Below are 27,056 nucleotides of genomic sequence, written 5' to 3' on the forward strand. Positions count from 1 at the left end.
AATGCCCTCTGTCGATCACAGAACCTGAAGCTTATACTTCGTTGTTGTAACCATTGCATTCGAACGGCAATTATATCTCAGCGGTCGGAGATCAAGTTAATATTTGTCCCCTGACAATCACCAAGTCATCGAGGAGTAGTACTACAGTAGTACTACAGCATGCATTCACGGGCTCCATTTCTCCCTCACGCTCCCTCCACCTGCTGGCCAGCTCTACCGTGGTCACTCTCACATCGAGATCCCTGGAGCGCTTTTCAAAGTCCGGACAAGGCACCGCTACAAGATGGCAATGGTCAATGGAGTTCCAGTGGCCGTTCCGCCACCAGAGGGTTATGAGGTTGACTTCGACAACCCGAGAAGACGGCTGAACGTTGCAGGTTACTGTGTTGTCAGTATTGGGTGTTTCCTAGCTTTCACATTTCTTCTCCAACGCTTGTATGTACAGTGGTATGTACGAAGGAAGCTTGAATGGGAAGACAGTGAGTTTCACCCATATGGATTGATGTTCAATGGCCTCGACTGACGATGGATGTAGTTGGTCTGATTGTGGCATGGCTGTTCTCTATAGCTGTCCAGGCGACCATAACCCGTACGGATTTCCTAGTGGCCTTCTTCGCGTCTATAATGCTAATATCTCTTCAGATGGGTTTGCCGGAAAGTACCTCGGAGTACATGCCTGGGAAATTCCCCTGCAGAAGTTTAAACTGTTCGTTTTGGTATGCAATATCTAGCTGTCCATTGACAGATTCCATCCTAACTGTGCTGCAGTTGGATCTATACGTGAATCCAATCATCTATGCACCACCCACGGCTCTCGCCAAACTCGTCCTCTTAATGTTCTACCTGAAACTGGGCAACCAGTCCGAGATCTTTCGATGGTCGGTGTTTTTTGTGACGTTCGTCAATGTTGGCTCGAATATCGGCATCCTCTTCAGTGCCATATTCGGCTGCAACCCAATCCGCAAAGGCTGGGATATCACTGTAACCGACGGTACTTGCATCAACCAGCCAGCTCTGTACAAGGCGACCGCGGCCCTGGGCTTTATTACAGACGCCTTGATTATTTCGCTCCCCGTTCCGATGGTTCTCAAACTGCAGATGTCGCGTTCGAGGAAGTTTGTCGTCCTGTTTATGTTCTCGATCGGTTCTGCCACTGTCGTGACCTCAATTATCCGGCTAGTGCTGTTGATGCAGAGCTTAGATTTGGCCAATGACCCGACATGGGGTGCTGGGACTGTCAGTTTGTCGATGTAAGTCATTTGTCATGGAAGGTGGTGATTCAAACCCGCGCTGCTGACTGTACGACTCCTTCAGCTGCGTGGAAGCCAATCTCCTTATCATGTGTGCGTGTCTTCCGACACTGCGACTGTTCATCCGAAGTGTGTTTCCCAGCCTTCTTTCGTCAGATCACCGCGGGTCCTACAGCGATGGGAAACGTAAATCAGGAAGCATCCATCTACGGAATAACCCGCGGAGACGCAACTACCACGGAATTGACCTAGACGAGGACATCAAGTCGACCTCAACGTTCCACCGGTTTCAGACACTTGTTTCAAATGGCAGTCAACGCAACGACAGTCCCGAGGAAACTGCATCGAGCCAGGGCGGCTGCCCGAAGGACGCTATATTGCAGACAAAAACCATGCATATCACGAGTGATGTTGTATGACCTGATTCCTTTCATTTTCTCAAGGTTAGCGATGATACCCCATGCTTCTTTGTCGTCTTTCCCATTAGAATCAAGAAAGTATTCGTGTCTCCTCACTCTATTCGTAAAGTATATGCTTGTGACTTGGATTTGAGTAGTTGAATTGCCCCGTATCTGTGATTGATATTTTGCGCCCTGGTCATACATTAGAATACTCCTACCCAGTGTTAATCATTTGATGAATCGCGCATATTCTTCAGGTATCTTTCTTTTGTGTTGCCTGTCGTCCCTTTGTCTATTGTGTGTTGCTTTTGCCTAGTCTGTGTACATTATAGATAGAGGGCCACTCCCTACCCCGTGTTGTGCAGGAGAGACAAGAATCAAGCATTAGATATCAGCCTGCACCTCAGGACTACTTGTCTCATTACTTCAGATACCTGCTGGATGAATCATAGCCTACCAAAATTCAACACCCAGTACCCCAGGCAGTATATTGGAGAGTCCAGAGGTCCAAGTCAATACAGAAGTTGCTATACGTGTTGAGGTTTTGCAGGTTATGACACATCCAGCAAGTATCTGAAGAAATGAAACAAGTAGTCCTGGGGAGCAGTCTGATATCTAATGCTTGATCCTGGTCACAGTCGGCACCACAGAGGGTAGGGGACGAACCCTACTCATGTACACAGGTAGATGAGGCAGAAACAACATAGATAAAGGAATGTCAGGCAGACACAACAAACACAAGGTAATAATGAAGGGTACTTAATAATGTACGGGATTCACCGGATTATTCAACAATAGGATCAAGAACCATTATCCACATGAAAGTCGATCGTCACATCTTTTCTTTCGACATAAAAAATGAATCAGGCAACCTCCCTATCGGTAGTAATGTCCATGGTTTTTGTCTGCAGTATTACATTCTTTGGAAAGCCATCCTCATGCCATGCAGTTTCCTCAAACCCATTTCCGTCCCGATTCCCACTCGTAACAAACGTCTGCAATGGATCCAGGTCGAAGCCCTGATAAATGTTCCGTCGTGGCCGGCTGGGGTTCCGTAGACAAATGGTCCCTGACAAGCCTCGTCGTTTATCGCTGGAGGACCTGTTATTCGATGACAAGACTTTTGGAGCCACGCTTCGGATGAACGTCCGCACTGTCGGAAAGCACGCGCATATGACGAGGAGATTGGCCTCGGCGGAACTAGAAGACGGGATATCGCTGGTTAGCGGATGTCTCGAGAGTTGCCAGCTCTCTCCCAGGGGTCCGAACTTACGCCCACAGACAGACAGGGCCGGCGCCCCAAGAGGGGTCATTGGCAAAGTCCAAGACCTTGATCAACTGATGGAGGCGAGTGATTGATGTTATAAGGGTTACCCCGCCGACCGCGAACATGAGCAGAATGCCGATCTTCTTCGAACGAGAGGTATGCAGCTTCATAACCATGGGGATTGGGATCGTAATGACCATAGCGTCGGTGATGACGCCCAGCGTTGTCGTCGCCTTGTACAAGGCCGGCCGACTCAGACATGTGCCCTCGGTCACGGTGAGATCCCAGCCCTTGCGCAGGGGCTTGCAGCCGAATATCAAGCAAAGGGTGATGCCAATCCCTGAACCGATATTGGCAAACATGGTGAAATAAACGGACCATAGAAACGCCCTAGCCTGGCTCCCCAGTTTGAGGTAGAATGCTAAGATAAGTAGTTTGCCGAACGTTTGTAGTATCGAGTATAAGACGGGCACCAGGAACACGATATGCTACATTCAATGGTCAGTCTCATCAAATGGACGGGCGAAAGCCATGAAGCTGGGGAAAGAACATTGCACCTACGAGACCAAGAAGTTTCACCTTTGGAAGGGGAACTTCCCAGATATGCACTCCAACGTATTTTTCGGCAAATCCATCTGGAATGATATCAGCAGGTTGCTGACCAGAAGATATCAGGCAGGAAAAGGGAGTCCGCACAGGTTACTAGGGCTTGACAAATTATAGAGGAGATCCATGCTATAACCAAGCCAACTAGATCAATCGTGAGTCGAGCCTATGAAACAACAACTTTGTTCTTTGGTGAAGCTGGCCAGGAGAGCTCACCATCCCCCAATACGAGCTTCATTCGAACAAACCATTGTACGTAAAGGCGCTGGAAGAGAAAACAAATGGCTAAGAAGTTTCCAACACCAATGACGCAGTATGTCGCAATGTTCCATTGTTGATGCGGGTTTTCAAAGTCAACTTGGTAGCCCTTCGGTGGCGGACGGAGCACTGGGACGCCATTGACCGTCACCATCTTGGGAGATCAAGTCACGGCAGCTCAGAAACGGGAGAATTTGCATGAAGAAGGCCATGAAAAAAGCTGGGACATAGTACTCGCACTCAGGTCGGCCTTATACTTGGAGATTCAGAGGGAATCATCGATTGGGACACCTGGTAGTTGTGTGATGAGCTCGTTGAACTACGCACGGGTCTGACCCGGAGATACATATGTAAATAAGGTCTTTGGAAGAACTTACGAGTATAAGCTTATCTTAGCATTCCCTGAAACGTTGGACTGAATTCAATCGAGAATTTCGAGACCATAATTGGATGTGGTTTTGGTTACCTGGTGCCTCGACCTTTCTAAGCTGCTTGACTTGGGACATTCAAAGTTAACGATAACTTATTACTTAGGTTATAAAATAGATTCAGCTTCATTTCCAGTGTCTTTCTCATCAAACGTCTCGGAGATAAGGTAACGAGTAGGAACGTCACCAGTTCACCACTAGAGGACTACGGAGTATGAGTACATAGTACTCCGTGCTAGACTCAAAATGTGAGTCGGTACGGAGAATCTAATTTACTGTGATCACTGATCAATATGATCTATAATCACAGTTGAACAGATAGTTGTGACTTCAAGAGTATGGACAGAAGAGTCCAGGACAGGCCAGAGGACGACGATCATTGTGACTGGTTCTAGATGGTTACCCTGTAGGGTAAGTAGTGTATGTACGATAATTCCACAAGCTCACCAAGTCATTACTTACTGAGAAGGGATCTGCAAACTTGCAGGCACCTGGTATCCATACTCCGTAAATATGTACTCGTATGTCCTGAAATGAATTGGTTTGAAATTCGTACCGCGGCAACAGTCAGGAGCCAGTACTCCGTACAGCTAATTTTGGTCGATTTTCAACATAACCTAGTTATGTATTTGACAGCCAACGGCGGAGTCCGCAGGTGAAGCCCAGGGCGTCGGAGTCGGCGGCCGTTGGTCAGTCTTTCTTTGTCGTAAAACTCAAAAGATGATTGGCCACCGACTGCCAACTCATTGAACCCAATGGGCCAATGGTGAATGGTGATTGATCCACTGCTTCCCCAGATGCACTATACTAAATTAGGCCATTTACTCCGTACTCCTCGTACCATTGATGATGCCGTACCTCACACACTGCGCTATTCCATATTAAGCAACCCATTGAAGAAGATGCGTACCGTACCTCTCGGCTGCTCGACCTTCGACTTGGCCTAGTCCCAGTTCCATGGGCTTGTCAGGACGTACGAGTACAGCAGTGGACAGAACTGTACCGTCAGAGAAAAGTAAGTAGTCTACCTACTTTACTTCGCAACTGCATCAGCAAGGCCCGCATCACTGTTCGCATTGGTCCTGCACCGCTGTCAAAGTGTCACTGTCCCCAGCGGAACGGTCCCGCCCATCCCGTCCCGCCGGAGATCACCACCGAGTCACCGACAGACGCTCAATCCTTCGAGTTATGAAGTTACGTGGTAACTTTATTTCGAGTTTCGTGGCACAAATGGTTTCGGTTTCCCCATGTTTTATATTTTCGACGTACGGAGTACTCCGTACTAATCTACGGAGTATGACACTTATTTCTCTGGGCTCCGTTCGAGCACTCGGAAGTCGGAACACAAGTTGTCACATACATAACCTATTCCATCGTCCGTGCCCCTCTCATCAAGGGACCTAGGTCATGGGCCAAACCCACTGCCAGTGGCGGCGTGGCTTGTCCGAGAAAAGACCCAAGTCACACTCGAGAACCGAGCGACCCCCCAGTACGGGGCCGGTTTCTTTGGCCCAGACCTCTGGAATATATCGCAGTATGTACGGAGTCCTGAAGAAGCCAGGTCATGTGGCTGAAGGCGTTCATGAATGAATCACGGAGTACGGAGTACTATTAAGTAGTACTTGACTACTGTACTTGTAGTCTTAAGTCTCCCTGCTTCATGTTTTATCTGCTTTTTGCCGTTGCGTTGCCTGTCTTAGGTACATCAGCCACCACTGCTGGAGGTCCTGTCGTCTATGAAAAGTATGATTTACTGCGGTCCTCTCCCGAACACCATCTACGTGGTTTTCTGTTGGAAATGGTTGCCATCTCTGCAGTCCTGCTTGGTCCATGTGCCTCTGTTTAGATCCTCGATATCAGTGGAACTCAGGTATGTACCTTTGTTGGATTGCTCGGAAGGCCCACTAATTACAGAGCTTTCGAGCACAGAAGCTTGAATTGACCGCTCCGCTACCTAGTACTACCCCATCACCAGTGAACCACGAGACGTTGCTGCGCTGTCGTCCCTGGGGCGATGCCTGCAAACTGAACAAAGCGTTGGAAAGTGAGTGACGACACTTAACCTTCCCATCGTTTCGCTCAACGCCCATATCGGAGTTCAACACCAGTAGCCGTAGCTTTTACTAGGGCATTGAAAGCTGCACTTGACTCGGAAACTCACAAGGGAGAGCGGCTCCTCCAGTCCATCACTCAAGTGCGGTCCATTACCCGAGGCGTCTGCCCGTATTGGAACAAAAGCCCGTTCTGTCCTCAGGGCGAGTATACGGGGGCCTGGGCAGACTTTATCTTTTCAACACTCGCGAGATGATGTGCCGTCGAGGTACAGAGTAACTACTCAGACTGTCAGACACAACCAAGCGCCAAGGAAGCAAGGAAGCAAATGCGTGGGAATCAAAACACGTGACTACCCGTGCTTATTGGTCACGTGTCTTATAAAGTAAATACATAGCCCTAGCCCTATCCCCGATGTTTGTTGATGTGATTTCTCTCTTCGAGGAATGGCAGACAATTAGGTATACGGTAGCCTCCCAAATTGACTACGTTTAGTAAGAAGTTCTAGCTGGTAGCTTTTATCCCGACTGTTTGCAAGGAAGAAGGATGAGGAACCATGCAGTTCGTAGGCTCAGCCAGTCAACCTGACCCCGCTGCTGCCTGAGGCATCAAAGTTCGTGGACTGGAAGCTAGTCCATAAACAGTTTGGCGCGGATGTTCTGGAAGATCTTGAAGCTCCGTCGACCACGGGAAGAAGTTGGAACACAGGACAAAGTCCAACCCCAGGCGGTCGTCTCCTCGTGCTGGTAGGACCAGTTCTCCTACAGCCTCTTCGTCAATCAAATATCTGAAACTGGATCTTGCTTTACCAGCAGAGACACTCCTAGAAGGCCAAAATGCAGGCGCCGGTGGTGGTAATGAGTATGCTCTACCCTTCCCCGCTGTTTCTATCAGGCAGCTTGGTTGACCTCCACAGACACCCAGGCCGGCGATCGGCAAGTCGGTCGGCAGGCGCAGCTGTCGAATATCGCTGCGGCGAAAACGTACGGGTGCCTTTGGTATCTCACGCCGAGAAATGTGCTGACGGAAGCTTAGTGTCGCCGATATTATTCGATCATGTCTCGGTCCCAAGGCCATGCTGAAGATGTTGCTAGATCCCATGGGCGGCATCGTGCTTACAAACGATGGACATGCTATTCTACGAGAGATTGAAGTCGCTCATCCTGCTGCGAAGAGTATAATCGAACTGAGCCGAACGCAAGATGAGGAGGTGGGGGATGGTACAACGACGGTCATTATCCTCGGTATGAGCACGCAGCAACCGTCGCAAATTTGAGATTGCTAATGTCGGGTCAGCTGGTGAGATACTCGCTCAGGCCCTTCCTCAACTGGAACGCAACATTCATCCGGTCACGATTATCGCGGCGTTCAAGCGAGCTCTCAATGATGCCCTGCGCATTGTCGAGGAGATCTCAGTCCCAGTCGATGTTGATAACGACAAGGCAATGTACACGCTCATTCAGTCGTCGATCGGGACCAAATTCGTGTCACGATGGTCGGATTTGATGTGCGGTCTCGCCCTCAAGGCCGTTCGCACCGTTTCTTTTGATGTCGGTGGAGGAAAGCGGGAAGTGGATATCAAGCGCTACGCACGTGTGGAGAAGATCCCCGGCGGTCAAATTGAAGATAGCGAGGTCATCGATGGTGTCATGATCAACAAGGACATCACGCACCCGAAGATGCGACGCAGGATTGAGAACCCCAGGATCATCTTGTTGGATTGCCCGTTGGAGTACAAGAAGGGCGAGTCGCAGACAAACATTGAGATTACCAAAGAGGACGACTGGAATCGGATCCTGCAGATCGAAGAGGAGCAGGTGAAGTACATGTGTGATTGCATCCTGGCGCTGAAGCCGGACGTCGTGATTACCGAGAAGGGCGTCTCTGGTAAGTTGGTTGCCTCGATAATTGTCTGAATGGCCCGCTGATCTCGGAGCTAGACTTGGCTCAACACTTCCTGGTAAAGGGCAACGTTACCGCAATCCGTCGTGTCCGAAAGACGGATAATAATCGTATTGCTCGGGCCACAGGTGCCACCATCGTAAATCGCGTGGAAGATCTCCAAGAGTCGGACGTCGGGACCAAGTGTGGGTTGTTCGAGATTGAGAAGATCGGAGACGAGTACTTCACATTTTTGCGAAAGTGCAAGGAGCCCAAGGCCTGCACTATCTTGCTGCGCGGACCGTCCAAGGATATCCTCAACGAGATTGAACGGAACCTGCAAGATGCCATGTCGGTGGCTCGAAATGTGATCTTTCACCCTCGTCTCTCGCCCGGTGGTGGCGCGACTGAGATGGCAGTGTCTGTTCGACTTAGCCAGCTGGCCAAGTCGGTCGAGGGCGTGCAGCAATGGCCTTACAAAGCCGTTGCCGATGCGATGGAAGTCATTCCGAGGACACTCATCCAAAACTCTGGCGACAGCCCAATCCGTGTTCTGACTCGCTTGCGGGCCAAGCACGTTGAAGGCCACACGTCATGGGGTATCAATGGTGACACCGGTGCGCTGGTTGACATGAAGGAGTACGGTGTGTGGGAGCCAGAAGCGGTCAAGCTGCAAAGCATCAAGACCGCGATCGAGGTACGTTGAGTCTACGTCTCTGACAGGCATGGCTACTAACCTTGTTCCAGGCCGCATGCCTTCTGCTGCGTGTTGACGATATCTGCAGTGCCAAATCCACGCAGCAATCCGGTGGCGCCGGTGCTGTCGGAGGCGGTGCGCAGGCCGGTGAGGAATAGTATGGAGTGCATAGAAAAATAGAAATAAAAGTTGTTTCGACGTAACTAATGCTTCATGATTCAACCTATTAGTCGTCTATGTAGAAATCAGACTAAAATACACGGGTATCCTGCCCCAAACACCGCCGAAGAAGTGCAAAAGCAACACATGAAAGATCTCTAATCTTCATCGTGGATGATTACCCCTTGCTCCTCCAGCCCAGCAGGTTGATCAGCGTCCACTGGGACCGAGTCATCTCCATCTGGCTTCGGCCCGCGTGGCCCCAGTCTCCCTCTTTGCTCACTGCCGCCTTGGTTCTGTTTCTCGACCGCCATATCGTCCGCGTCGCTTCCATTTGCAGTCCCATTCGCCTGTGCACTAGCAGTAGCTTTCTTCTTCGCCGCCGCAGCGCGCTTCTTTTCTCGCTTTCTCCGATTCTTCTCCGTCTTCTCTTCATCCTTCCGTCTCAGCTCCTCGCGTTTTCTCTGGAATTCCGCATCCGCCTTCTCGCGCTGCACTTCCTCCTCGATCAGGCGCAGGCGCTCATACTCCCGTCGCCGACTCGCTTTGTAGACGTGAAATTCGCCCGATCCCGCACCGGCCGAGGATCCCTGCACGTTCGGGACGATTTCCGGAGGCGGCGGCAGGCTGTCGGCGGTGCGGGGCTTGGAGGGCGGCGGGATTTTGATTTCCTTGTTGGGGTCCTTGAACAGGTGCGATATTTGGGAGGCTTGCTCAGAGATCGCGGTTAGCTGGCGACGCTTTTTCGGGCGCTGGCTCTTGGGATCTGCGCTGGTGGGCACAGAGTCTTTGGTGGGCTCAGACATGACGTTGTTTGGGAGGTGAGATGGATAGTAGTGACTGCAATGCGCTTGCGATCGAGTTGAACTTGACGATCGACGGAGTTGAACCAAAAATCCACTGAATAAAGAATCAAATCTAGATGTCGCGCGCAGCTGACGAACTATGTATTTATTTGGTCGTAGAGACGCGATTAGCCAAATTTCACGTGGCGATCGGAGTAGAGTGGTTCATAGCAAGGAATAATATCACGATGACAGAGGGAGAGCTGTTTATCTAATTAGGCCTGTTGAAATCAATCTGATCTGATCAACGTATGCCAAAGTCTTGCACGTATTCGGCCAGTTCGTTAGGAAGACCTTCGGATGCGTTCTTTGAGAGAAAACTAGCGTGCACCGCTTTTGCAGGCCAGTTGACCCGCATCGCCGGTGCTCTTGACGCAATTTGATAGCCTATCTCTGCAACCGAAAAGAAAATACTAGTACTGTTAAATAAAAAATCCAACATCGCTGCATATCGTTCGCTCGACTCGATCCTCGTATTAGCTGTCAGAAACGTGCCCGTCTCTTCCGATAATGCGTGTCATTTTCGACACATAGGTATAGGTAGGTGACTGGCGCCCCGACAAATAATCGTCAAAGGCGTCGCGACAAACACTCCGTAACCCTCCGACTCGTACAACTCCCCCGCGAACCTCGCAAATTCGACCACCATTCGCACCGTTTGACATTCTCTGGGATGGCGCCTGGATCTGACAGAGCGCCCCAGTCCGATAACCTACACCGAAAGTTCTACCCCGAAGATGTCTGCCGGCTAAAAAGCGATGCGTCGTTCGTGGGCACGGTGGAAAGGACTTTCTACGATGTCGAGACTCACGAGCCCCTGCGGGATCGGCTGATAGTCTCGCATGCTCCGGTTCCGGAGCGCCAGTTGATGGAATTTCTCTCGAGTGGCTCGGTACGTATCCAGTCTGCACCTTTCCGGAAGGGTGAGAATGCGTGCTGACCGTTGATAGCCGCCCAAGGGCTACGTCTTTGTCCAGTGGAGCGAGTCGATGCAGGGGTGTTCTCTGGTGGCTGAGGATGACTTGGATCTAGTCAACCGGTCGTTGGAGATTGGTTATCTGGTCAAGCGAAACCCAAGCGATACGATGAGTGGGACGGTGCTCAGCACCAAGGTCAAGTATACTCTGCAGCCCATCGTGTACAGATCGGTTGATCCGAGAAACGGGGAACGCGGTCCGGTTCAGTTTACAAGACCGCGGGGTCACGATATAGAAGGAGACGAGGGCCCGCCGTTGATCGTAGACGTCGATGCAGAGGACGTGAGGGTATACGATGAATTCAGTGAAGACGACTACATCATCTATCGCCAGAAACTAGGCATCATTCACCAAGTCGATCGGGATGCAGTGATCTTACTCTCGAATCAGCGAGTGGTGACACCGCTTCGTCCGTACGCGCTTCGGTGCCCTGTTCCGAGTGCCTATCTCAAGCCCATTGTTTCGCTGCCTCCGGATGGTCCGGAGCAGACGTCGTCATCGTCCGAGGTTTGGATTCCTTGCATGGATTTGTACCCTGGTCAATTCGTGCGCACCACGCAAAGTAATTTGAGAAGGCGGGACTGGCGGCCCGGAAGTACGTCCCCGGACGAGATTGTCGAAGGCTATGTTCTGTCGACACCCCCAGTCGAGGTGCATGTCGACTGGCTATGTTCAAATGTATTCAGTGTCAACCCTCCCCTAAGAGGTCCCACCGGTGAGATCATCCGAGCGGACAGCCTCCGTGGGGAGGCCATCATCTACGACGATGGGAAAGCCCCGTCCGGCTCTTCCCCGATCAATGTCGGGTCAACCATGTATATCAGCGCCGGCGATCGCGTACAGTTCCGGGACCCTGCCGGTGCAGCAGTCAAGTACCCCGCGTTTGATCGGATCCCTGATGAGTGTACTTGGGACTACGATCTAAACATTTTCAAAGTCGTGTCCGTGAAGTCGGAAGTGGTGGTGCAGTGGCAAGACCAGTCGATCACGACAGAGCCGTCGACATCGCTACATCGGTTCACTGGCATCGAGAACGAAGTGTGGCCTGGAGAAATGGTCAGCTTGAAGGAGGAAATCCGGACCGTTCCCAATCCGAGCGAGTATGCATTTGGACCGCTAGCCTTTCCTCTGGATCACGATAACAGAATCCATGCGAATATCCTGCAGGTCAAGAAAGTGGGTATTGTACAGAAGGTGAATAGTCGAGAGCGGATTGCCTCTGTGCGGTGGTACGAGAACCCTCAAGTCGAGCTCCTTCATGAAGGCCATGTGCTTCGAGCATGCTCCACGCTAGGAAAGTTGGGTGACGAGATCACCGAAGTGTCGATGTATGAGCTTACCACCCACCCCAGCATGGTCAAGACACTGGGCGAGATGGTCCTGCTGGTGCCGGAGAAAGTGCACCAGAGCCATGTAACAGATACGCACTATGTTCATCGGTTGTCCACGGGCGCCGGTCCTTGCGTCATGAGCTACATCTTCCCGGCACAGTTCGATCATGTGAACATGTACCTCGAATACATCAAGCATGTTATGGTCCAGCAGCCCTGGTTTGAACAGACCGTTCAGATCGACCGCACACCGCTCCCGCGGCATAGTGTTCGGCGTCGCGATTACAACCAAAACAGTCCAGCCGACTGGGTTGGACAGATCGTTGCTCTGGGCCTAGATGGCACGATCACTGTGCGGCTGGGTGCGCTGGATCGGGTCCGAGACGTCCGCGTCCCCTTTGAGAGAATCATGATGGTTCTCGACGATGACCTGGGCGCCGTGACGGAGCCAGAGGGACTGGACGACGAGTATCCCGAAGATGAGGACGAAGCCATTTTCGACAGGCTGGCCAGCGTGGTTGAACGCTCGGTCGAGTACGAAGGTGGGCGACCTTTGAATCCGGAGGACGAGGACGATGCAATGTGGTCGACGGAGGAGGAAGGCAGCGATGTCGAGACGGTGAGAAGCGAGACAGAAGACATGAGTTCTGGGGTGCCACGGACAGATATCCACACGGCCGACACGCCTTCCTTAATACCGGAGGAGAGTGAGGAAAAGGAAACTCGCCCAACCAAGCCTCCTGCCGGTGACAAGAGTCGTGCATTGGGCAGCCCACCAAGCTTTGCGATCCTCGAAAGCGACCCTCCGGAGGATCACCATTTTGTCAATACGCCGCTGACAGGATCCTTCACGAAACGACTCCGTCGACTACAGACCGAGTACCAGATCCTAGAGACATCACTCCCGCAGGGAATTTTCGCGCGCACCTGGGAGTCTCGAATGGATCTTCTCCGAGTTGTCATCCTGGGGCCGCAAGGGACGCCGTACGAATATGCGCCGTTTGTAATCGACTTCCACTTTGGCGACCAGTTTCCTCAGCATCCGCCGGAGACATTCTTCCACTCATGGACCAACGGAATGGGGCGAATCAACCCAAACATGTACGAGGATGGGAAGATTTGCCTAAGCATCCTGGGGACGTGGCCGCCGAAGAACCCAGATGAGAATTGGTCGGCAGAAAGATCCACAGTGCTGCAGATTCTGGTCTCGATCATGGGGTTGGTGCTGGTCAAAGATCCTTTCTACAGTAAGTGCACCTTGTCCCGCCTTCTTTTCCTCAATTTGTCACGAATCTAACCGTCACAGACGAGGCGGGCTATGAAGCATTCGCATCCGAAGGAGACAGCAGGGTCGAGTCGACCCAGTATACCGAAAAAGTCTTTGTCATGTCACGCACCTTTATCAAGCGGGCGCTCGAGGTCCCCGTTCAGGGCTGCGAAGACGTGATCGAGTGGCATTACCTGCCGGGCCCAGTTGAAGAAGGGGCCCCGCCGCGACCGCAGCTCCTGCAAAAAGCCATCACGGAGGCGCGCGCGATGATCGATCACTACAACGCAACGTTTGACAAAGAAGAGCCCGGTGGCGCCGTCGAGCCGGCATCGCCATTTGTCAAGCGGCTGAGTCTGGGGGCGGTGGTCATGCTCCGGAAGCATCTCAAGGCATTGGAAGAGATCCTTGCCAAGCACAGTCGTGGGTCATGATGAGTTTACGTACGCCTAGGGCATGGATTGAAACGAGTATCTAGAAGCCGGGACTGCATTGGTTGGAGTTGGTATTCCCGACGGTTGGGACCGTAGTAGTATCATTAGTCAATACAATCCTATATTAGTAGTTAGGAACTGGAATCTTTGTTTCGTAAGACTGTCTCACTATCTTGAGCCTGCTATATATTCGCTTTCTGTTGATGTTACCGACTGACTCCATGTCCCATGCTCCAGACGCATGTCCATAAATCCATCTGCAACTTTACCAAAACAAGATCGCCAGATGGTGCTATGCCCGGGGACCATCTGGACCACGGAGAGCATCAAGCCCACCTTCAGAGTCTACCGCGCGGCTTCCGACCAGAATTGAGTCCTCTCCTTCGTGCGGACTCACGATCCGATCCAACTACCTAATGGATATCCCGGAATTTCGTGGCCGTCGTAGAAACGGTAGGTAGGTATTCCGCAAATTTCTGTAGATTATCCACACCAAGTCCGGAAGATCACGATCGGTGTTGATATTCACGACGCCAGAAAGAGTCATCTACAGTGAGCACTGAGCACGAAAAAAAAAAAAAAAAAAAAGGAAGTACCTTATCAGTGACCTGATAGGTAGGCGACTGATAAAGCTAGTGTCAGTCACAGCCTCCAGCACGTGATTGACAGAGTCCTCTTTCCTTTCTTTCATCTTCAAAACAATGAACTCAGCGCCAACTGTGAAATCAAGTCAGACCACAATTACGCGTTCTGCAAGTGTATTCTCCTCTTAAACCTCTTCTTTTCCATCGTTGTCTTGGTTGAAGAAAAAAAAAAACGCCATTGAGAGCAACACGTCATCCAGTCATGGGTACTTATCGGCTCGGTAGGTGGATCGAACCAACAACACCTGTCTCGTCGCGTTTCCTTTCATAGATTCGTACGAGTTTCTCTACCTAATGCTCCCTGCTTGTCTCAACGCGTCATCAATCCAGCTATTGTCAATCGCAGACCAACTGACGCATCGACAGAGGAAGCCCCGAGCGGCCGAGCTGGCTGCCAGAACAAAGAATGCAAAGATCAGAAGATCAAGATCCAGAAAGGTGAACTACGCGTAGGTACATGGATCGACACGGAGCGGTTCCAGTCGTGGTCGTGGCGCCATTGGTAATTGACACTGCCCCTAAACTATCTGTCCATGAGGAACGTGGGTAATAATAATCGTTCCGACAGGGGCTGCACCACGCCCAAGGTCATCAAAAACATTCAAGATGCCCTTGGTGAGCCGGATGATGATGGAAACTATGATGTGTCGATGCTCGATGGGTTCGAGGAGCTTTCTGAAGAGAATCAAGAGAAGGTGAAGCGGGCATTGCAACAGGGGCATGTTGACGATGACGAGTGGCGAGGGGCAAGTTATTCGTCTCACGGGCGAGTCGAGTTGGTTGATGACTTGAATCCAGGATGTTGAGATGAATCGTCCCGGAAGCACCGGTTTTAGGAAGAAGGCTTCAAAGAAGGATAAGGTGCGCTTCATCCTACGGTGATTGAGACCTTGATGCTGACTGAGACAGGACGAGGAGAAAAAGGATAAGGGCGACAAGAAAAAGAGCAAGAAACGCTCTCACAGCGAGAGCGAAAATGAGGACGAAAAGTCAGAGAAGAAGGCCAAGACGGTAACCGCCGATAACACGGTGCGTAAACGCGGTCGTCCTCGAAAGGTAAAAGAGGCCGAACCGGAGCCCAAGCCGGAGGCGGCATCAGAGACTGAGTCGCAGCCAAAGAAGCGCGGGCGCAAGAAGGCTGTCGACAACGAAGCCGGCCCGGAGAAGGAGAACGGCGAGAAAACGGTGAAGAAGCGAGGTCGTCCGAGGATCGACAGAGAAGCGGAGACGGAGGAGAACGGCGTGAAGACTGTGAGGAAACGGGGCCGTCCGAAGAAGACTAGTTCGTAGATGAGAAGATACGGTGCACGGATTTAATCATCTATGAGGATCATTCTATTCATTTCGGTATTAAACAATGGGATATCAACACGTAATTGTCTAAGACAAGTGACCACGAGAAACGAGGAACATAACGAATGTCAGAAAAAGAAGATTGCCGGGCGACATCAAGGCTGGTCCCCGTTAGCAGCCTTGACCTGCTCCGGCTCCCAGTACCGTTCATGCTTCCTTCCCATTATCATGCCCGAAATATCAAACGGATCGATAAAAGTCAGCCATGTCGGCCGATTCTCCTTGAATCCGGGACCTTCGATCTCGGTCACGCCGTCCGGAGCCAGATAGATCTTGTTGCTCCGCGGAAGCCTGGTCATCGGATGGAAGATATTCAACATGACCGTATTGCAGAACATCACCGCCACCTCAAACACCCAGAAATACCACTCTTCCGCGATTAACGGATGGATATCTGCTTCACCTTTCCTGACCTTCTCCAGATTGTTCCAAACTTCGACGACGGCAAAGTGCTCGACGGTTCGAAAGACCGTGCGGGCGGTGATCAAGGCACAGCTAATCAAGAGGACGGTCAGAAGGCGGATGAGCTTGCGCGTGAGCAGGCCCGCCTTGTGGCAGCGGTAGGCGAACCGCAGGATCAACGACACGAACGCGACCATCAGGACCAGCTGCAGGATCAGGGCGGTTTTGAGGAGGGCGTCGCCGGTCTTGCGCTTGGATTCCGGGTTGGACTGGTTGGCGCTAAGGGCGCCGCCGTTGGCGGTGAACAGTTCGATGACGACGCCGACAGCCAGGAAGGTGGTGAAGACGCGGCCTGGGTGGATGGGGGAGTGGTAGGGGATGTAGTAGAGGATTCGGCCGAGGGTGAGGAAGTTTGCTGCTTCGTAGACGGGTCTAAGATTGATTTGATTGATCAGCATGAGGAAGTTGAAAAGATAATAAAAAAAGAGGGGTGGAGTAGACGTACGGCCCAGCCAGAAGCAACACCGTACTCGAGATGAAGATGCCCAGATGATCCCATTCGCCAAATGCCCCAATGGTACGCAGGATGAAGCCCGCCGTGAAGAGAATCGAAGCCCACGGGTATAGACCCGTGACGCGCCATGACTTGTATTTGCTGCATTGCATTTTAGCAATGGGTGGTTTGCAAAGAAAGGGGATGATGGATGCGTCTTTACATGTTCTGCCAGGCATGGACCGCCCCCGACAGGGCGAACAGAATCGCAAATGCTATCGGGGCACCCTTGTTGGGCGCGTAGATCCAGATGCTTCCTGGCTCTGGTGACGAGTGTTAGGAGTACTCTTTTCTGTAATGAAATCGACCACCTTTCAGTTTAGGGTTGCTGGGGATCCGAACGTACGGTATTCCGAGCGTGCGACCAACATGATTCCAACTTGATTGAAGCGCGGAAAGTCGTAGACAAGAGGAATTGATTGTCTACTTGCACAAGCATCGTCGCTCGGGACACTTTTGGAGTTTTATATGTTTTCTCTCGAGTCGTGCCAATTCATTGTAAACCAGAGACTTTCCAATTTTACATTGCGGGTGATCGCCAAGCTATTTTTCCCATTGGCTGAGCTAAATGATTATTCAGGCAGTTTGATTTGTCAGATAATCCCCATGGGCACGATTTCAATACGAGCCTTTCCTATTGCGGTAATCTCGTATCGCGAACCAGTCTCCAAGCCTCAACGTCCAAGCCCTTGTAGAATTTGACACTGTTACAGACGGTAAACGATTTTGTACGCAGAGACCTTCCCTGATCGGAACTCATCGAATCCCTCGTGGACCGCATCGAGTCCATTGAAAACCTTGGTTGGGTTGGGCTTGATCTTCCCCGTTTCCAACCACGTGGGGAGGACGTCATAGAGCTCGGTGGAGAGGTCGTGGTCTTCCTTGGATGCCTAATCCGGTCAACTCGCTTAGCCATCATTCTACCCTTGCCTTCCCGCAAGGCTCAGCATCTCAGCACTGGAAGCAAGTTCTACTTACGGGATAGACGATTCGTCCTCCGTACGAATGATCTTTGAGAAAGGCTGTCCACACTAGGACGTCACTGACAACGGTGTTGGCTGTGACGTTCTCCGTGAACGTCTTGCCCGGCCGGACCGTGCAGAGATAAACCTGCTGATCAGCCGCGAGCGCCCGTGACGACAGAGTGGAGGTGTCTCCGTCACCGATGGTGTCGAACGCATGGCGCATCCCGGGCGCCGCGGCGCGGATCTTGTCCACGACGTTCGGGTCGTTGTAGTCAAACACCTCGCTGGCGCCGAGGCTGCGCACAAGATCCGCATTGCGCGGGCTGCAGGTGGTAATGACCTTGAGGCCGGCGATGGCGGCGAGTTGGACCGCGAAGAGGCCAACGCTGGCTGCACGTCCTTTTAATTTTCCGTCTACTACTCTAACGAATCTCAGGGGGAAATCATTGAAACTTACAGCTTCCGCCCCAAATGAGAATCGGCGTGTTCGCGGCATTGTGGCGGTCAATGTTCAGGCACCGCTTGGAAAACATGGCCCTAACCAAGCGGTGTTGGCTGCGAGCGGCACGGTGCTAGCCGCAGCACCGTCGATGCCCCGAGGTACTTTGACAACGATATTCTGGTCGGCAATGGTGTATTCACTGAAGGCGCCCAGGCCGGGGATTTCCCCTGTAAATCCCTCCTGTTGAGCGAGATAGAACCTGGTCCTGAGGACTTGGTTATGTACTAACCTCCCCAAATCAGCCCGGCGACAACGTCGCCCTTGGCCACCCTCGTCACACCCGGACCCAGCTTCTCGACAACGCCATAAAAGTCGCAGCCGAGGATGGCACCGGGGCCGAAGATCTTCAAGTCAAAGGATTTCACTGCCGTTGATCAGAATTGACCCTGATCGGTCTTCATTCATGGACAAGATGCATACCGTCCGTCGGGTTCTGCGCGACATACTGCACGCGGACAAGAGCCTGGCCGGGTCCCGGTTCGGGAATTGGGACCGACTGCTTGGCCAGGATGTTGTTGTTGTTGGCGTCGGCTTGGATGACGACTGCTTGGCAGGACATTTTCGTTTGATTTACTCTATTCAATAGAGACCAATTGAATGTTTCAAGTGTATTTCTTTTCTCTCGAGCACCTTTATATACAGTATACTCTCGTACGTCGTCGTCGGTGAGAAACCCGAGCGGGGACTGCATTATTGTCTCGATATGATTATTAATTCAAAGCGGAGCAATCCACATCCTTCGTACCACGGAATATAGACGTTTTCAATTCAATAATGGACGAATTGCTCACGAATTCGTCCAAGTGATGATGCATTTGCCCATAAGCTGGTTCCTGTTTGGGTTATAACGTCACAAAGTTGACATGAATCGACTATGTACGAGTAGTAGTTAGGTACCTAGGGTTTGAGCTCGCCTCCCGAAAATCCGGAGCCGCTTCACCCCGCCATCTGGCACCAACGTCAGTTTGACATGGCTAAAAACCTTCCCCGCCGCGTCGGCGGCCAGATCCCCGCCTTCAAAGGCATGTTCCGTATGCGCTTGCGTTCTGCGGCTGCCCTTGAGAATCTCAACCCACCCGGGGTCGTCATGGCTGGGGTCCGCGGGAGCGCCTGCAGCATCACCAACGAACCCATGCACGCGCACCTCGCGCGGGAAATTGCCGCGGAAGTCCTTGGTGTCGACCACCACCCTGCTCACCGTGCCCCGCAGACCTAGCCGTATAATCGCCCAGTCGACATGGTCCTTGGCCCGGGAACGTGCGGTTTCCCAGCCATCGCTCATGTCCACCCCGCGGCCCGGCAGGAGGAGGTTACTGGCGGGCGTGTAATGCTCGTCCGACGCCGCTACGGCCACACCCCCCATGAGCGCCGACGACAACTCCTCCAACCCGTCCGCCGAAACCACCGCGGCGTCCACGCCCGGCGGCGGAGGAATCACCTCCCCGTAGAGCCGCAGCCGCGCGAACCCCCCGTCGGGGTACATCAACAACCGGACATGCGTATAAGGTCCAACCCCTTCCCCGCCTTCTCCCTCAATCTTCCACGCCTGTCGCTGCGACGGCCCGCACTCCTGCGGCGGCAGAATCGTCTTCCACCCCGTAAACCCTTTCTGCGCAATACTACCATCATCCTCATCATTCCTGAACGAACCCCCACCCTTCCCACCCGGCGCATACACCCCTTCCAACGCCGCCTTCTCGCCGTAGTTGCCCGTAAAATACGCCGTATCGACCTCCACGCCGCGGATCCGCGCGCCGGACACCCCGAGCTTGATCACCACCCAGTCGTAGGGCTCCGGGTTGTGCCGCCGCGTCTCCCATCCATCGTACCATTTGCCCGTCTCGACAAAGAGGTCCGGTTTGTGTACCGGCGGCTTCGGATTCAACAGGTTGTCGGCGGATGCGAAGAAATCGTCGGATTTGGACAGGATGCGCGCGTTGAGCGCGGAGGAGGCGAGGTTGGTGGTGCGCGCGAAGACGGTGTCGATGTCGGAGGAGGGGATGCGAGTGATGGTGGGTGCCATGTTTCTTTGAGTCTCTAGAAAATCGAGTTTTATTTGCGTTCTGACCAGTTGTAGATTGGAGGTCAGATTACCAGTGAGGGGGGCCAGTTTTATGTAGGATCCTGTTTCATCCCCGCGGCGGCTCCAAGGATCGACCGGGCAAAGGTCCGACACAAGGCTATACGTTCCCTGTTCTTTTGCAATACTATACAGTAGTACTCCGAGCAAGCATTGGTCGTATTGTACAGTATTTACAGAATCAACCTAGCTTCCCGCCAATGACTTCCAACCCGCCCATCCACGGTCGGAGCACCTCGGGAACCACGACCACCCCCCTCGCCTCGTCCCAGCCATTCTCCAGAATCGCCGCCAGCACCCGCGGAACCGCCATCGCGGTCCCGTTGACCGTGTGCGGATACCGCGGGTTCTTCCCATTCACGTCGCGAGTGCGCGTGCCCAGCCGCCGAGTTTGGTAGTCCCCGCAGATAGATGCTGACGTCACTTCTCCCCACGCCGTCTCGAGGTCCGGCTTGCCGCCGTCGTCCACGCGCAGCCGCGACGGGAAGAGCACTTCAATGTCCCTCTTGCGGGTCGCGCTGGCGCCGAGGTCGCCCGTCGGCATTTCCAGAACGCGACACGGCAACCCCAGCGACGATAGGATCACCGTCTGGATCTGCAGGAGCTCGTCGTAGAGCTCGTCCGTCTGCGGCGACGAGGTGGTAGAGTCCGTTGCGCGGTCCGCCCATCCAAAGAGCTCCACCTTGGTGAATTCATGCACCCGGTAGAGACCCTTGGTGTCGACCCCGCGCGCACCGGCCTCTGCCCGGTAGCATCGGCTCGCACCGACGAGCTTCACCGGTAGCGAGGTCACGGGGATGTCGCGGCCCGCGTACATGGCCGCCAGCGGGATCTCCGCTGTGCCCGCCAGCGACCGCTGCGGCTTCACCTTGTCCTTCTCGCTCTGTTCGATCGCCCAGATCTGCTGCTCGCCATGCTGGTCGCGCGGCTGGTACCCACATGCCTCGGTGATGTACGAGTAGACCATGGACGGCGGAGACACGGCCTTCCACCCATGGCGCAGCGCAACGCTGATGGCGTAGTTGACGAGCGCCTGCTCCAGCAGCGCGCCTTCGTTCGTCAGAAAGTACCACCCCCAGCCTGTCGTCGCGTTTGAACTCGTAAAATCAATCAATCCTAATCTCGTCCCAATCGTCACATGCGACCGATCCTCCGTCCTCTGACTCACCCACGATGGCGGCTTGTTCGGGTCGAAATTAAGGTACGACACGAGCTGCGGGCTGTCGCCACGCGGCGTCGTCGGGTGGGAGAGATTCGGCAGCGCGAGCGCCAATCGCTGGATTTCATCCTCGAGCTCCTCTTTCCTGCGCACCGCTTCCTCCGAGTCGGCCTTGAGCTTCTGCGCCTCCTGTCGCAGGGAGGCAATCTGCTCCGCGTTCTTCTCCGCGCCTCCGCCCGCCGCCAATTGCCCTATCGACCGTTCGATTTCCTTGAGCTTCGCCCGCGGCTCCTTGATCGATTCTGATAACCGGACGGTTTCCTGGGCTAATTGCACGATCCGATGCGGATACTCGGCGCACGCGGCGTAGTCTCGGTCAATGGAGTTATTCGAGTAGAGATCTGGGTTATCGCGAATATGTCGAACATTGGGAATGGGTTTTGGCGCCGTCGGCGGTCTACGGGTTTGATGCTTGACGGGGGATGAGGAGAATTGGCGTCGGAGACATTGGCAAAGGCGTTTGGAAGGTGCACAAGGCAACCTGGTCGCCATCATGACGAGAATTGTTTTGATATGGTCGGCGAGGTGGTCTGAAGCCTTGAACGGACGCTGAAATATACCTCTGAAAATTTGAGATTTTCGGAAAATCCATTTCAATTTTAATGCCAAGAGTTATAAATTCCAACCTCAGGATAATCAGGATCAAATGATCAAATCATCCAGAGTTGACATGCAATTGTCATCCAAAAGTCCAGTCTACTGTGCACAAGGAGTGAAGAATTGAGGTGGCCGAACTCATTCCAGTCTGATCATCAGGCAATATCATACAGTCAAGTAGACACTGCCGTCAAGGCGCGTAACAGAAGGAACCATTGTCGTAAACATCCAAAACAAATATAGCTAAAACTAAGGACAAAGGCCCAGTATTCTTGATCCAAATCGGGCCTTCCTTCCTCACGGAACATTCTGATAATAATTGGAGATTTCACAGCAAATTGCCCATCAATCACCAACAAAGGAAATCGTCAGTGAGTGAGCGGAGTTGGACACGGTCGAGACTAAACGAAGTAGGTTGGTTTGGCGTGGTTCGACAAACCGCAAACAAATGGCGGCCAACCTCGAAAGAAAAGAAGAAAACCGTGAACGTCTCCGCCGTCCTCTCAGTTATCCTGCCATTCTGGTTTGGAGACAAAATTCCCGTATATCCAATCTGGGAATCCAAGCCCGCTTGATCGATTCGGGGCGATTTCAAATAGCATCCTTAGAAACCCTTAGGAGACCGGTTGCTGCGTGATGTAAGCATGGCAAAAGCAGAAAAGTCGAAACAAATACCATCACTTACTTCATCTCCATAAGGTCATCGATGTGATTGCTCATCGCCACGAACAGATCAAAGAACAATTTACCGCCAATCTCCATTTCCATCTGCATGGTTCCGCTCCTCTTGAACGTCTTGCGACTCCGAATGATCAGAGCAAGGTAATGAGCGCGCAGTCGCGAGTCCGTGTCTGGTGTATTGTCATATGCATACCGAGCGGATCGCAAGATCACGTCGACGGGGATTCCGCTCTGCAGGCCCTGCTTGCGAAGCGAAAGCCGTTTGAGCTCCTCCAAGCCGTACTTCTCGGCAGCACAATAGACTGCAGTATCCCGGAGGATAATGCCGCCTACCTTCGAATGAAAGATTGTGGCCTCGCTCGACCCGCGGCCACCGGTTCCATGGATATCCTGGGCGTTCTCGAGCTCCCACGAGGCCCGCCGCTTGTTGTGTACCAAGCGTGGATAGTAGTCGCCCTTGTAGAGAAACTCGAGAACACAGGAGAGAATCTCGGGTTCTCTACACAGCAATTAGTCCTAACGCATTACGAACGCAAACAGAGCAGCCGTACTCGTCCGGCAGATCCACCTGCTTCGGACCGGCCTCCAGGAACTGACCCTTCAGCGCAGCATCAAAGAAGGGGGATCGTGACAGGACATCCTCATGAGCAGCAAAAAGACGCTGCTCATGACCCACAAGCATAGTAACTATCGGGCTGGTGAGAGGTCTGAAGTGCAATCAGCAAGACCCACTTCCACAAGCAGAAAGGAGGGCCAGACTCACGTTTCCAACGGACTGTCCCATGATTCTTGCATTTTCATCCTCACGTCCTCCCGAATCGACCTCTTGGCAGACTTGACAGTCTTGGTCACCCGATCTCTCGAAGCGAAAGAGCGTTTGAACATGACGGTCGTGTTTGCCGCGGGAGATCGAATGCAAGGAGCACGGCGATGAAAACGAAAGAACCCGGGTGCCAAAGCACCGCCCGGGAGGTGAATCCCGGCAGTGTTAAGTCAAAACAAAAGAGGGGACGACGCTGCGAAGGGTGATCAGGCCGGAGGAGTCGTCGAAACCTGTACAGAAAGGTGACTGCTGTGCACGATCGTCTCCGACTAAATCAGAACCGGGGACAGCATGCAGACAGTCCAATCCTGCACAGGACTCTGCACACGCAAATCCGATGGATATCAGACGTGCGTGGGCGACGTTGCCGGCGGTCGACTCTCCGAAGCGCGACGAAAAGAAAGAACAAGTGATGCCTGAGCGATGAGGGCTACTTGTGCCACTGCCACGACAGAATCACGTGATACTAAGATCCTCGATGGAGCGACAAGAGCCGCAGGCGATTTTCTTGGTCCCGAAACAATGACGGTCATTCTCGCAGACTTCCAGGCTTCGAGCCGACTTGACTGTGGAAGACGGGCCCTTTCCTCTTCGTCTGCACTGAGGGTGCCAGAGAGTCTTTCAGTGCAACTGAACCATCTGAGAGAATGCTTTGGAATGTGAAAACGAACGACCCTTCAGTTTTGATGTTTAGGTACTCCATACTGCGTATGTTCCTTTGAGCTATGATCGACGTGGACTACTAGGTGCCGCTCTTGAACGACAATGGTCAGGTGTGAGAGAATCAGGAGTAGGTAGTCTATAACTGGCATCTCTATCATCCTACCCCCGTTGACCACGCGGTGCCGTGCCGGAATATCACCATCCCAACGTGGCCCACTGATCCTTCACTTCCTTCGCAGGGCAATTCTTTGCAAGGCGTTCTGATAAAACGAGCATCTGCTGTAATAGGCATTGAATATGCCTTCTCTATGCTGTCAAAGAGGCTCAGTGTATGGGGATGTGCAGGGAATTCAGAGGCGAACGCAGAAAGTCCAGTACTGGAGTATGTATACTAGGTAGTATACTAGTACTAGTTCCATGATTTCCAATCTCAACCATTCGAGAGAAACGGAGATCCTAAATAATAAACTTTCAAGACAAGGGAGGATCTATGGCTCTGGCTGGAGTCCGGGAACTGAGCCAACCAAAACAAAGGACCAATCATGATTGCATTCCACAATGTGATATCATCGGTCGCATGCAAGGCAAGGCGACAAGTGTTTTCCGCTCTGCTGGCTCGTTTCAGGATCATTGCAGCTTTCTCCTACTCACATCTAGCTATCATTTGGGCATGGTATATTGATCGATCTAGAGGCGATGGCACTTCAATATATCAATAGCATTGCCCCCAAAGCCAGCAGATGGCGACCGGGCAACAGAGCTCCAAGTCCTGTTCTGACAGAGGACGACGAGGCATTCCTGGAACAGGTCACATGCAGACAGACCGGCAAAGATCCCCAGATCGCTCTGATGGACGGTGCACAGGATATCCCGCTCCCACTTTCCCCGACAGAGGACTTGGAGCAGGAGATGCCCGCAGATGCTGTGGCGGAGAAGAAGCAGGATCAACAAACGGCTGAGTCAAAGCAAGCACCCGCGCAGAGCTCCCAGATGCCAACATCTCCGACTTCTCCAACCGGCACGAAAAGTCGTCGATGGAGCTGGATCAAGAGAACGAGTATCAGCGGCAAGGTATTGTTATGAAGCCATATTGTGGCGACAAGATATGTATATGCTGACTACGGGGACAACAGAAAGGAATCAACCATGACGAGAGGAACGGGAATATTAGTGCGTCCGAGATCACGACGAAGTCACAGACTGCAAGTGGGGAGCAAATCGGGGAGCAAGAACAAAAGCAGGAACAAGACGATCTAGCAGTCGTCCTGGAGCGGCTGAACCTTGCAGCCGAAAATAACAAAGTGTTCTCCATCAGCAGCGAAACGCAGAAGCTCCTCCACAAGTTTATGCTCATATTCAAAGATTTGGTGACCGGCATTCCGACTGCATACCATGACTTGGAGCTTCTGCTGAGCAATGGAGACAAGCAACTGCGGGCAACCTTTGGTCACCTACCCGGGTTCCTGCAGAAATTAATTGAGCAGCTGCCGGACAGAATAACGGAGACACTGGCGCCGGAGTTCCTGGCTGCGGCTGGAGACAAAGCTTCGCAGAGTGGCTTCAATTCAGAAAATGCAGGAAAAGCGGCAGCTGCAGCCGCGAAAATGGGTCTCAAGACACCAAGTCTCAAGGAGCTAGTTGGCAAGCCAGCCGCCCTGGTAGGAATGCTGCGGTCTATCGTGGCTTTCCTGCGAGCTCGATTCCCTGCAGTCCTGGGCATGAACGTGTTGTGGTCGGTGGCCTTGTTTGGTGAGTCCAATGACTATTCCAGCCCGCAATGTCCTCGCCACTAACGGTGCTATTAGTTGTGTTGTTGGTTCTCTGGTACTGCCATAAGCGCGGTCGCGAGGTCCGCCTTGAAAACGAACGACTTGTAACCGACGCCGAGGTTGCCAAACTCAACGAGACCTACAACCACCAGATCCGCGAGACCGAGACCCTGAGCACTGTCGCCCCGCCCGGAGCATCCGTCCAAGAGGTCCGGGACGGAATCGAGCAGGTCCAGAAAGCGCGAGAAAGCGCCTCTCAGGCAGATGACGACCACAAGACTACGAATCCAGATCACCCTGCATCAGCCGCCGCGGCTCGAGATCCAGCAATCGCCAACGACCCTGGCCGGATTGGGGCTGCGGCATCCGGTGCTCCCACGGCCACTACAGGAGGCACCAAAAGCTCTGACCGTGGCAGCCGCCGGTGGTCGACAGTCAATCGTTTCTCATTATTCCGATCGCAGTCGAGAAGAGAGAGCTTGAGCAACGTGACTCCATATCCTGGGACATGACGATGATTGCCCCCACTTGATGACGTGCGGGCTTGACATTGACGAAGTGTTTGGGAGTTATCCTGATGATAGCATGGCTTGAGTTCAGACTACTGTACGAGTAAATGAAACATGCAGCTCCGGCAAAAGCAACGACGCATCCAAGTGTCCTTGCTACTTGTACCTTCTGGAAGGGGGCATGAGCCTTGAGAGCGGACAGGATAGGCCAGTTGACTGTAGTGCACATGCTTAGCCAATCAGCTGAAATCAAACCTAAATTTTTCTGTGGATCTATAAAGCGAGCCCCTATTGGCTGTGAAGTCCCAGCCGAAAGCCAGGATGTCACGTGAACGGCAATGAATCTGTTTCCGAGCAAGATCTGATTGGGCAATGCAGGGCCCAAGGCTCCTCGCGTGAGTTCCGGCTGCCAGGAGCCGACTGCACCCCACAAACACAAAAAA

At 52.7% G+C, this 27,056-nt stretch overlaps 13 protein-coding genes across 13 annotated transcripts; 5 read left to right on the plus strand and 8 right to left on the minus strand.

The window, feature by feature from the left end:
* Positions 1-283: 283 nt before the first annotated feature.
* Positions 284-1,669, plus strand: VTN31DRAFT_1256 (uncharacterized protein; the record flags this gene model as incomplete). The annotated part of the gene is made up of 5 exons (XM_069401293.1): positions 284-479; positions 536-589; positions 643-716; positions 769-1,250; positions 1,315-1,669. The coding sequence occupies 5 exons, from the start codon at positions 284-286 to the stop codon at positions 1,667-1,669; spliced, it is 1,161 nt and encodes a 386-aa protein (XP_069264112.1).
* An 845-nt stretch (positions 1,670-2,514) lies between these two features.
* On the minus strand, positions 2,515-3,936 carry VTN31DRAFT_1257 (uncharacterized protein; the record flags this gene model as incomplete). Its single annotated transcript, XM_069401294.1, has 5 exons — positions 2,515-2,851; positions 2,925-3,406; positions 3,480-3,553; positions 3,615-3,668; positions 3,741-3,936. 5 exons carry the CDS (start codon positions 3,934-3,936, stop codon positions 2,515-2,517), a joined length of 1,143 nt encoding a protein of 380 aa, XP_069264113.1.
* A 2,104-nt stretch (positions 3,937-6,040) lies between these two features.
* VTN31DRAFT_1258 (uncharacterized protein) lies at positions 6,041-7,053 on the plus strand (the record flags this gene model as incomplete). Its single annotated transcript, XM_069401295.1, has 2 exons — positions 6,041-6,080; positions 6,842-7,053. 2 exons carry the CDS (start codon positions 6,041-6,043, stop codon positions 7,051-7,053), a joined length of 252 nt encoding a protein of 83 aa, XP_069264114.1.
* Positions 7,054-7,098: 45 nt separating this feature from the next.
* On the plus strand, positions 7,099-8,998 carry VTN31DRAFT_1259 (uncharacterized protein; the record flags this gene model as incomplete). The annotated part of the gene is made up of 6 exons (XM_069401296.1): positions 7,099-7,123; positions 7,179-7,245; positions 7,298-7,506; positions 7,559-8,149; positions 8,203-8,840; positions 8,891-8,998. 6 exons carry the CDS (start codon positions 7,099-7,101, stop codon positions 8,996-8,998), a joined length of 1,638 nt encoding a protein of 545 aa, XP_069264115.1.
* A 159-nt stretch (positions 8,999-9,157) lies between these two features.
* VTN31DRAFT_1260 (uncharacterized protein) lies at positions 9,158-9,805 on the minus strand (the record flags this gene model as incomplete). Its single annotated transcript, XM_069401298.1, has 1 exon — positions 9,158-9,805. One exon carries the CDS (start codon positions 9,803-9,805, stop codon positions 9,158-9,160), a length of 648 nt encoding a protein of 215 aa, XP_069264116.1.
* A 712-nt stretch (positions 9,806-10,517) lies between these two features.
* On the plus strand, positions 10,518-15,787 carry VTN31DRAFT_1261 (uncharacterized protein; the record flags this gene model as incomplete). Its single annotated transcript, XM_069401299.1, has 7 exons — positions 10,518-10,736; positions 10,795-13,399; positions 13,459-13,842; positions 14,864-14,999; positions 15,066-15,243; positions 15,296-15,358; positions 15,407-15,787. 7 exons carry the CDS (start codon positions 10,518-10,520, stop codon positions 15,785-15,787), a joined length of 3,966 nt encoding a protein of 1,321 aa, XP_069264117.1.
* Positions 15,788-15,945: 158 nt separating this feature from the next.
* On the minus strand, positions 15,946-17,176 carry VTN31DRAFT_1262 (uncharacterized protein; the record flags this gene model as incomplete). Its single annotated transcript, XM_069401300.1, has 4 exons — positions 15,946-16,684; positions 16,758-16,907; positions 16,969-17,068; positions 17,152-17,176. 4 exons carry the CDS (start codon positions 17,174-17,176, stop codon positions 15,946-15,948), a joined length of 1,014 nt encoding a protein of 337 aa, XP_069264118.1.
* Positions 17,177-17,512: 336 nt separating this feature from the next.
* On the minus strand, positions 17,513-17,993 carry VTN31DRAFT_1263 (uncharacterized protein; the record flags this gene model as incomplete). The annotated part of the gene is made up of 2 exons (XM_069401301.1): positions 17,513-17,695; positions 17,784-17,993. 2 exons carry the CDS (start codon positions 17,991-17,993, stop codon positions 17,513-17,515), a joined length of 393 nt encoding a protein of 130 aa, XP_069264119.1.
* A 503-nt stretch (positions 17,994-18,496) lies between these two features.
* Positions 18,497-18,831, minus strand: VTN31DRAFT_1264 (uncharacterized protein; the record flags this gene model as incomplete). The annotated part of the gene is made up of 2 exons (XM_069401302.1): positions 18,497-18,636; positions 18,693-18,831. 2 exons carry the CDS (start codon positions 18,829-18,831, stop codon positions 18,497-18,499), a joined length of 279 nt encoding a protein of 92 aa, XP_069264120.1.
* A 330-nt stretch (positions 18,832-19,161) lies between these two features.
* VTN31DRAFT_1265 (uncharacterized protein) lies at positions 19,162-20,295 on the minus strand (the record flags this gene model as incomplete). Its single annotated transcript, XM_069401303.1, has 1 exon — positions 19,162-20,295. One exon carries the CDS (start codon positions 20,293-20,295, stop codon positions 19,162-19,164), a length of 1,134 nt encoding a protein of 377 aa, XP_069264121.1.
* A 238-nt stretch (positions 20,296-20,533) lies between these two features.
* VTN31DRAFT_1266 (uncharacterized protein) lies at positions 20,534-22,066 on the minus strand (the record flags this gene model as incomplete). Its single annotated transcript, XM_069401304.1, has 1 exon — positions 20,534-22,066. The coding sequence occupies one exon, from the start codon at positions 22,064-22,066 to the stop codon at positions 20,534-20,536; it is 1,533 nt and encodes a 510-aa protein (XP_069264122.1).
* Positions 22,067-22,772: 706 nt separating this feature from the next.
* On the minus strand, positions 22,773-23,734 carry VTN31DRAFT_1267 (uncharacterized protein; the record flags this gene model as incomplete). The annotated part of the gene is made up of 4 exons (XM_069401305.1): positions 22,773-22,797; positions 22,854-23,348; positions 23,401-23,556; positions 23,613-23,734. 4 exons carry the CDS (start codon positions 23,732-23,734, stop codon positions 22,773-22,775), a joined length of 798 nt encoding a protein of 265 aa, XP_069264123.1.
* A 1,297-nt stretch (positions 23,735-25,031) lies between these two features.
* Positions 25,032-26,616, plus strand: VTN31DRAFT_1268 (uncharacterized protein; the record flags this gene model as incomplete). The annotated part of the gene is made up of 3 exons (XM_069401306.1): positions 25,032-25,406; positions 25,469-26,084; positions 26,141-26,616. 3 exons carry the CDS (start codon positions 25,032-25,034, stop codon positions 26,614-26,616), a joined length of 1,467 nt encoding a protein of 488 aa, XP_069264124.1.
* Between the last annotated feature and the right edge of the window lie 440 nt (positions 26,617-27,056).

This window comes from Thermomyces dupontii (assembly GCF_041956625.1).
Source record: "Thermomyces dupontii strain NRRL 2155 unplaced genomic scaffold VTN31scaffold_1, whole genome shotgun sequence".
In the NCBI taxonomy this organism is placed as follows: domain Eukaryota; kingdom Fungi; phylum Ascomycota; class Eurotiomycetes; order Eurotiales; family Trichocomaceae; genus Thermomyces; species Thermomyces dupontii.